Source organism: Nicotiana sylvestris, chromosome 1 (genome assembly GCF_000393655.2).
Source record: "Nicotiana sylvestris chromosome 1, ASM39365v2, whole genome shotgun sequence".
In the NCBI taxonomy this organism is placed as follows: Eukaryota; Viridiplantae; Streptophyta; class Magnoliopsida; order Solanales; family Solanaceae; genus Nicotiana; species Nicotiana sylvestris.
The window spans coordinates 80,420,929-80,430,996 of record NC_091057.1 but is presented as its reverse complement, the minus strand read 5'-3'; the positions used below and the strand labels follow the sequence as shown (position 1 = coordinate 80,430,996).

Genomic DNA, 10,068 nt, shown 5'->3' with positions numbered 1-10,068 from the left:
CGATAGCGACAAATATGAATCTATGCCCATTTGAAGATTTTGGCTCAATTGGCCCAATGGAGACCATACCTCAGGCAACAAATGACCAAGGTGCTGACATGGGATGCGGTTCTGTAGGTGGTGCATGAATTAGATCGCCGTGCACCTGACACTGATGACATTTCCAGACAAAACTGAAGCAATCTTTTTCTTTAGTCATCCAATAATAGCCTGCTCTAAGGATCTTCTTTGTGAAAACATACCCGTTCATATGGGGTCCATACACTCCTGCGTGCACTTCATACATGATTCTTCCGGCCTCTTCGGCATCCACACATCTTAATAAGTTGAGATCTGGAGTCCTTTTTTATAAGACCTCACCGCTCAAGAAGAAACCGCTTGCGAGCCGTCTAATGGTTCTCTTTTGGTCTCCACTGGCTTGCTCAGGATATTCTTTAGTTTTCATAAATCTCTTGATATCCTGCTGCCAAGGCTGAACATTCGGTTCTGCCTCAACTATGATGTAGTAACCGCACATTTCTCGGATTTGGATTTCCAATGGGTCAATGTGGGCATTGTTTGGGTATGGCAGCATCAAGGCCAAAGTAGCGAGCGCATCGGCTAACTCATTATGAAAACGAGGAATGTACCTGAACTCTACTGACTTGAACCGTCTATTAAGATCTTCCATATGTTTACTTTAGGGAATAAGCTTGACATCCTGGGTCTCCTATTCTCCCTGAGCTTGTCGGATAATCAGATCTGAATCTCCCATGATTAACAATTCTTCGACATCTTGGTTGATTTCCATATTCATACCCATAATGCAAGCTTCATACTCGGCAGTGTTGTTTGTGCAAAAAAACCGAAGCCGGGCTGTGGCTAGATAATGCTGACCAGTGGGTGAGATCAAGATTGCCCCAATTCCAAGGCTTTTTGCGTTCACAGCTCCATCAAAGAACATTTTCCAAGCATTGGTGTCTTCTGATGTTATCTCCACTAAATTTACCTCTTCATCCGGGAAGTAGGTGTTCAAAGGCTGGTATTCATCGTCAACAGGGTTTTCAGCCAAGTGGTCTACTAAAGCCTCGACTTTCATTGTCGTGCGGGTGACGTAGACTATGTCAAATTCACTGAGCAGGATCTGCCATTTTGCTAAACTCCCTGTGGACATTGGCTTATAGAATATGTACTTTAAAGGGTCCAACCTGGTGATGAGGTAAGTGATATAGGCCAGCAGGTAATGCCTAAGCTTCTAAGCGACCCAAGTTAGGGCACAACAAGTCCTTTCTAGCAGGGTATATTTGGCTTCATAGCTTGTGAACATTTTGGTCAACTAGTAGATCGCCTGCTCTCTTTTCCCAATCACGTCATGTTGTCCTAGGACACATCCAAAAGAATTCTCCAAGACTGTCAAATACAGGAACAAAGGCCTCCCAGGTTTAGGTGGGACCAAGACTGGCGGGTTCGACAGATATTCTTTCATTTTGTCAAAGGCTTCTTGACACTCATCCGTCCATTTAACTACTGCATCTTTCTTTAACAGCTTGAAGATGGGTTCACATGTAGAAGTCAACTGAGCAATGAGTCGGCTAATGTAGTTCAGTCTTCCCAACAGGCTCATAACCTCTTTATTGGCTCTTGGAGGAGGAAACTCTCGAATAGACTTTATCTTTGTTGGATCTAACTTGATGCCCCTTTGACTGACTATAAATCCCAAGAGTTTACCAGATGGAACCCCAAATGCACATTTGGCTAGATTTAGCTTCAAATCATATTTATGCCGTCGCTCAAAGAATTTTCTCAAGTCCCGAACATGGTCATCCTGGGTCCTGGATTTGATGATCACATCGTCTACATACACCTCAATTTCTTGGTGCATCATGTCATGAAAAATGGCAGTCATGGCCATCATATAGGTTGCCCCGATGTTCTTCAGACCAAAAGGCATGACCCTATAACAGTAGGTGCCCCAGGGTATGGTGAAAGCTGTATTTTCCGCATCCTCTTCATCCATCAACACCAGGTGATATCCTGCATAACAATCCACAAAGGACTCTATCTCATGTTTGGCGCAGTTATCAACAAGTATGTGGATGTTCGGTAAAGGGAAGTTGTCCTTGGGACTTGCTTTGTTCAGATCTCTGTAGTCCACACACACTTGTGTTTTCCCGTCTTTATTTGGTACTGGAAATACATTGGCTAACCAAGTGGTGTATCGAACCACTCGGATCACCCCCGCTTTCAACTGTTTTGTGACCTCATCTTTAATCTTGTCACTGATACCAGTTTTGAACTTCCTTTGCTTTTGCTGAATAGGGGGGATAATCGAGGTAGGTTGGCAACTTGTGAACCACTAAATCAACACTTAGTCCTGGCATGTCATCGTATGACCAAGCAAACACATCTTTGAATTCAAACAAAAGTTGGATCAATGCGTCCCGGGTTTTTTCATCTGTGTGAATGCTTATCTTGGTTTCTTTGACTTCTTCAGAACTACCTAAATTAACTGGCTTGATATCATTTAAGTTCGGCTTAGGTTTATTGACAAATTGTTCCAATTCTCGATTTATTTCCCTAAAAGCCTCTTCTTCATCATATTCTGGGTCTTGGTTCATTATTTCACAATTAGACAACGTGTTTGGATCTGGGCATGAAGTCCGCAAGCATGTCATGTAATTTAAAATCGCATTATTAGAACTGAAAGAAGAAATAAGAAAAAGTAACAAAATCAAAAAGAATAAAGAGAGATGAACCATGAAATATTGATTTCATTTCATTGAATTTTGAAGATAACAGGGTTTACATTGGAAATTAAAGATAAGAAACTAAAGAAAACATCCGAATTACACCCTGAAATAACTCGTGATACAGAAAAAGTGGCAGGACTGGACTACTGGGATTCCCGCCTGATTGGGAATGGAGTAGCCTTCCAATTTTGCAATTTGGCATTGGGCCTCATATACAGCACCTCAGCGGTATTGTTTGGGTTGGAAACCTACCCCAAAGAACTTCTCGCTAGCAGCCAGAGTGATAGGTTCAGTGATTCCTTGCAAGGCCGTCCCGAGCCCCTTCCTGGGTTTATAACCATGCTAGATCATTTCCTTGGCAACCATAATTGATGCATTTGAGAGAAAAGGTTGAGGTCAAGGGTTTCCTTCTTCACATTGGTTTACGACCACAACCTCGAAAGCTTGATAAACTATGTGTTCACTTCCTTCCCTAGCTTCAAGACATGGGACTGACGGGTCCCAGCAAATCGACTGCTCGTCTTCTCCATGGACTACAATCTCCTGATCATCATATTCAAATTTTACCATCTAGTGGAGAGTAGAAGGTACAGCCCCAGCTGCGTGAATCCAAGGTCTTTCCAAGAGGAAATTGTAGGAGGTATCCATATCCAGGACCTGAAAGGTCACCTCAAAATCTACCGGACCAATAGTCAAAACCAAATCAATCTCACCTATGGTATCTCTTTTGATGCCGTCAAAGGCACGCACACAGATATTGTTGGGCCTGATTCTTTCAGTACCGATCTCCATTTGTTGCACGGTTGAGATAGGGCAAATATCTACTCCGAAACCACCATCCAACATGACCCTTTTCACATAATATCCCTCGCATTTAACTGGTGGAAAATCATTCTTTCTCAAAGAGATTTGATTGACTGCAAAAAACCTTTCTGCCATCCTCTCTAGCTATTTTATAGTGGTTTCAATGGGTACGTATGCTTCGTTGAGAGTTTTGATCAACATTTTTTGATGTTCGGTTGAATTTATTAGCAGAGACAACAAAGAGACTTGAGCAGGAGACTTCCAGAGTTGGTCAATTTTCTCGTAGTTCGCCATTTTCATTTTTCAGAAGAACTCTTCTGCTTCCTCAGCACTCACTGGCTTCTTGAGTGGGAAACGCTTCTTCGTGGAATTATTCACTTCCTCCAAATTGAAGTATTTCTCAGCCGGGCTACTTTCCTTTGCTTCTCCCCAGATCTCTTTACCCCTGTAAGTTACTACCACCTTGTTGTAATTCCATGGAACGGCAGTGGGATCTGTCATAGGCCTCTACAGTGCGCGGCCAATAACCATGGGCTCATTCAGCCTTGGTGAAATTATTGGCCCCGCACCACGTAGGTACCTTTAGGCACATACATTTTAGACCCCTTGTTTAGGTCAAACCTTCTTGGAGGGCTCAATGAAATCTATTCTTTCTTGTGGCCTCAGAGAACATAGATAACGACTTCTTTTGATGGCACTGCCCTAGTTTCTATTTCCACTTTCTTTTCTATATTTTGATGGGTGGGTTTACTCTTTTCTCCTCCTTGTCTTGTTTTGCGATGGCCTTTGGCTTATTTTTCACATCGGCTATGGCAATGATGGATTTTAGAGATGGGTCAAACTCTCTATCTTCACAAATCATTCGAATAACCGGCTCGTTGTTGTAAGCCGATAATGGATTGTTGGTTACATTAGGAACGTCTTCGTCCTTTAGCACTATTCGCTTCTGTTCTATGAGATTTTCCACATCCCTTTTCAGTGTCCAATAGTCATCTATATCATTCCCTTCCGTCCCTAAATGGTAAGCACATCGAGTACCGGCTCTGTAAGTGAGCGACGCTGGGTTTTGCCTGGTTTAAGTACAGGCTGCAACGAACCCATCTGGACAAGTTTGGGGAAAAGGCTGGAATATGACTCACCAATAGATGTGAAGTTTGCCATCTTAGGTGGTTCCTGGGCACGGGCATTGTAGGGGAAGTTGTTTTGTGGAGGTCGGGGATTATACTGAGCTTGGTGAGGAGGTTGATTTCTACGAAATGGAGCTCGGTTTTAACTGAATTGTTATTGTGGCCTAACGTAGGGTTAAGCATTCATCACTACATATGGCTGAGGAACCATAACATAGGCCACATCCTGATGGGGATATTAATGTTGTGGGGTTCTTCCAAGGAAATAAGGTCTGGGTGGACGAGGTTTTCTTACACTTGAAGTTGCCATTGCCGCATATTCCTTCTTCTTTCGGTTTGCTACACCTCCAGAACCACCTTGAATTGCTTGGGAGGTAGCCCTTATAGCAGACTGACTCAAGATGCGCCCTGTCTTTAAACCATTCTCGACCATCTCACCAATTTTGATGGCCTCGGCAAACGGCTTCCCCATCGCATAAATCATATTCTGATAATAATTAGCCTCTTAGGCTTCAAGAAAAACACTAACTATCTCTGTTTCATCCATTGGACGTCTGACTCTGGCTGCTTGTTGGCGCCATTTGACAGCATACTCTCGGAAGCTTTCTGAGGACTTCTTCTTGAGGTTTGACAACGAATTCCTATCAGGGGAAATGTCGATATTATATTGAAATTTCTTAACAAAATCCCAAGCCAGGTCGTCCCAAATATGCCACCAAGATATATCCTAATCCATGTACCATTCAAAAGCAATACCGACCAGATTTTCCTTAAAAAGCCATGAAAAGTTTCTCTTTTTCACCTACTCCTCGCAATTTGTTACAGTACCTCTTGAGGTGGGCTATGGGATCCCCATGCCAGTCATACTTTTCAAACTTTGCGATTTTGAAACATAAGGGTAAGTGCACGTGTGGGAACATACACATGTCAGCGTTGGACACGCTCTTTTGCCCGCTCAAACCCTATATATTTTTTAAACTCTTCTCCATGCTCCTTATCTTTCTGGTAATCTCCTCTTGTTCAGGGTTTTTTGTGGTTTTCTCCTGCCCCGCGGTAAACTCGTATCGGGGTGGCTGAGGGTAAGAATTAGTAGTGAACTGGGTTGGTTCCATTGGGAAAGATGGTGCTTCAAAGGTGAAAGATGATGGATCAAAGCTAGGTCTGGGTAGAGTGGGTTGTGCCGTAGCTGAACAAGGTGGCGCAGTGAATATGTTTGAGGCAGCACCTGCCATTGACACCTGGGGGCGAGCCTTAGAAGGTGTTCCAGCAAAATGGACTGAGATGGTAGGATATCCTAGTGCGGTGTTTGGATAACTTATGGGGTTGTTGGAAGTCCCACTTGCCCTGGGAAATAGCTCAGGGATTCCAGGTATCGCACTTGGTGGTTCCTTATCGTTGGCCTAGGCGTCCCACATTTCCATCATGCGGAGAAGCAGAATTCTATTTTCCTCAGCAGTTGCTGACTCAGAAGTTGGGATGGCCGAGATCGGGCTATCCTCCAGAATAGGAACTGTTGGAAGATGACTTTCCGAAGACATTTCAACACTTCCTTTCGACCTTGTGAAGTACAGATGTGAAGCCAGACTACCACAAAACTAACCACCTTAATATAGAACATGTACTTAACAGTAGATAACAAACCGGTCAGTTTGAAGCAGTTAACACATAGGTAATTGCACGTTGGGGTGTGATGCACCTATACAATTAAATGTGTTTCTACATGTTTCACAACGGTTGCGTGTTTCATCGTGGCTCTTGCTTATTTTCCCAATTTTCTTTTCTTTCCACTTTGGCTCTTTGTGCTTCTCTTTTACTCCCATTTTTCTCTCTTTTCTTTCCTCTCCTTTCTTGCTTTTTTTTTTAGTTTTTCTTTTGGTTTTTCTTTGGCTCTCTTTTTCTCTTTTTTTGGGTTTTTCTTTTGGTTCTTTCCCTCCACATACCTCTTTTATTTGAGTTATTTACAAAAATCATGACCGGATCCGATGAGGATTGCCTACGTATCATGACACAGCGTGAATCAGATCATTATGTAGTTCAAGGAAAATAAGTACGAAAAATAAGGAAACAATTTTTTTGGGAATTTTCAATTTTCATTAATAAAACTCCTAAACTTTTCTATTACAAAAAACTCCAACATACTCATTTCTTAGAATTAAAACTACAAACAGACTCAAAAAAAAATTTTAAACTAAAAACTGAAATACAAAATCGATAAATGAAAAATCAAGAGTATATAAGTGCTTCGACTCCTGGGCCCGTAGGACATCATTCGGTCTTGCCACAGGCCTATGTGCGAGATCCCCTTGAAGACGCTCCAGATCACTCATTATTTGGCGGACAAATGTCATTACTGCAGCAAAGAAAGTGGTTTGAGTCATGTCCTCACATTCGTGGCATTTCATGACGATGTAATTCGCAATTTCTCTAACCCTCTCCCTCATAATACCCTTTTCTTGAAGCAAACACCCGATTTGCTGATTCCGAGCTTCTAACACTTAGGTGTCATGATGGTTTTGACTTTGCAACTGTTGCATATCTTCCTCCATCTAGGACATCAAGGCATAGCAATGTTCCCTTTCCGCTTTAAATTTCCTAGCTTGTTTGGCCACCTCATTTTCAAGGGTAGTTAACTTTCCCCTCAAATCAGTGACTGTCCCCTCATATTTTCTCTTCAACTGTCGCACAAATTCTCTCCGTACTTCCGCATTCTTTGCCAGTTGTGCTCAGACTCTTGCTAGACTAGCCTCAGATTTTTCTAAGTCATCTTGACACTCAATTACTTTCTTTCGAAGACCACTTATAAGCCTTTCATCTTCTCGGCTTCTTTCCTGGTTTTTAGCGGCTATTTTCATCTTTTGGATATGAGCTTTAAGGGCCTCGTTTTCCTGAGCCAGCTTCTTCTTTTCCCCTTCATCGGCAACATCTTGGACACTATTGTCAAATTTGAGGTTCCTGATTTGTCCATCCAATTTACTTATCTTGGCCCTATAGCTTGCTTCTTTCGTCAACCAGTCCCATTGCTCCCGTGAGTCATTAGTGAATTGCTGGACATAAGGTCTTTTAGCATTCCTTTTGGGCTCTCGAGGGATTTGAAACTTTTACGAACCAATTCATGTAATTAGGGTCTAACTCGCCTTTAGTTAAATTTCGTACCAAGGTCTTTGGTTCTAGAAATCTGCACTCATTCCAAATTTGACGAATTTTCCCTTGTAGGAATACAGCCTTTGGACCTAACTCTATGACTTGTTGGCTCAGATCTTTGTCATGGGGAAAAGTTTGAAACCTTCCCAGTTGGCGCAAAACCCGGTGAGGACCATATGGTTGAATGCTCCGGAGACCTAATAGAAGAAGATAGCACACCTCGGCTAACATGTATATGATTTCGGTGACAAGGAGCCATCCGAAAGTCCACTCAATTTTGTACGAGACCCAATTCTATGTTGCCATCTTTTCTATGACACCCAAGAATGCTACTATAAAGGCCAAACATCGTCGTGCCTGCCATTTATCTTTGTTTTCTGCATGGGTCAGACCAGTATCCGGTGCTTCAAAACCGTAGGGATTGCCATAGCACTGGTACAAGAATTGGAAAGTGAAAAATCCTTCAGATAAATTCTCATCCTGAACCTCCCGACTAATACTCAACATATCTAGGAACTTGTGAGGAGATACTGTTCTTGGTGACACCGGGTACCGACTTCTAAGATTTCTACCAAGGCCGGCATAGGCTGAAACTTCCTCTAGCATGAGGGTGAGCTCAGAATCAGAAAAGTGAAACACATTGTGAGTCGGGTCCCAGAAAGGTATCAAGGCCTCAATCACATCCAATCTTGGCTTGATTTTCAGAAGTCCCACGAGACCACCCAAAACTTTTACCACAGTCCCTCTGCTGACTTTTTCTAAGTCGTTCTACCACATATGGAGCTGTAAGGGGTTTTCCTCAAGAGCTACGAAGGGTTCAATTTCATTTGTGCTCATCCTACACATTTATTAGGGCGATTCAGTTAAGAAGATCATGACTCATTTTGACCCTAGAAAAAGTTATCAATTTGTTTTTTCAAAAAAAATTTCATTTGAAAAATAAAAAACTCGAGTTTGCAAATACGGCCCTTCAGCACTTCAGGAAAAAAGATTTTAGGGCTGTATTTGCTAACCAGCCAAAAATTTGAAAAAGAGACTATATGTGGCTGTTCTTGCAAAAGCAGCCTTCTGGTGCCTTTTTGGGTACATTTGGCTATTTTAGGCAAGAATGGCATCACCTTACTTATTTATGACAAAACAATAAAGTTTTTTGTTTTTTTGGGTTATTTTTGCAAAAAATGAAGTTGGACCCGATGGGGGTTGCCTACGTATCCCACATCCGGTGAGAATCAAACTGGCGTAGTTCGGGCAGATTTGACATAAAATAATACTATATTATTTTTTTTTAAAAAACAAAATTTTCACTTTTTTTTCAAAAATTCGACAGAGTTTAGGTACCTTTTGGACATCGGTTTTTAAAAAAATGGGTAATTATCTCTCTAGACCTCAAATTCATTTTTCAACTTTTCTCCTATTATTCATAAGCCGGTCAACATGCAAATTTGAAGCAAATAAATGCACAAGTAGCAAGTAGAATGCATCAGGTTGGTCTTTTCATTTCGGGTACACCTGTCCTAGACAGACCCAACCCCTGTGTTGAGTCTCCAAAGTTAAATGCACGTGATGCAAACAAGCGTTCCTAGTAGGTATCCGACATGAGGCTTTGTTATACTAGGTTTAAAACCTGGATGTATTGTTCTAGACCTGGCTTACCTGGGTGGATATCTCGAGCCGGGGGGGGGGCAGCGTACCGAGAAAATAGAATCTTCACCGGCTTTGCAACTTGTCTAAACCTCATTCTAAATTTCGGATAAGACTCTAACAAAAAAGAAGTTACACGAAGTGCACACTTCCCAGATGATTTAGAAGACTCAGAGAGAGGAGGGTTTCGTAGAAATTTATATACAATCCAAATAATATCAAAGAGGTAAAAGCGACATTTAGCACATTAGGCTCAACATGTAAAAGCAGATAAAACAAGTCAACTATAACAGTTATTCTAAGCTCGAATTCTTAAACCCTGAACCGAAGTTTTGGGTTTGGTTCCCCAGCAGAGTCGCCAGAGCTGTCACACCTCCTTTTTTACACACCCGAGGGTATATAAGGGAATTTTTCTAATTTAAGTAACATTATTCGAAATGGGATTATTTATTTAATTCAGAGTTGCCACTTGGAATAGTTTATTTGGTGTCCCAAGTTACCGGTTTATTTTAAAATACCAAATCGAGGAAAATCGACTTTCCTTCTGAAGTCTGCGAACCCGAAATTCTAAGTAAGGAATTCTGTTAACCCGGGAGAAGGTGTTAGGCATTCTCGGATTGCGTGGT

The 10,068-nt window shown here is 41.9% G+C and overlaps 1 protein-coding gene across 1 annotated transcript; it reads right to left on the bottom strand.

Moving 5' to 3' along the window:
• Window positions 1–346: 346 nt before the first annotated feature.
• On the bottom strand, window positions 347–670 carry LOC138871863 (uncharacterized). The gene has a single exon (XM_070149773.1). It carries the CDS (start codon window positions 668–670, stop codon window positions 347–349), a length of 324 nt encoding a protein of 107 aa, XP_070005874.1.
• Window positions 671–10,068: the final 9,398 nt, after the last annotated feature.

Bases quoted from the DNA above. Each gene is read 5' to 3' on its own strand.
- LOC138871863 (XM_070149773.1), bottom strand. From the start codon at position 670: ATGGAAGATCTTAATAGACGGTTCAAGTCAGTAGAGTTCAGGTACATT.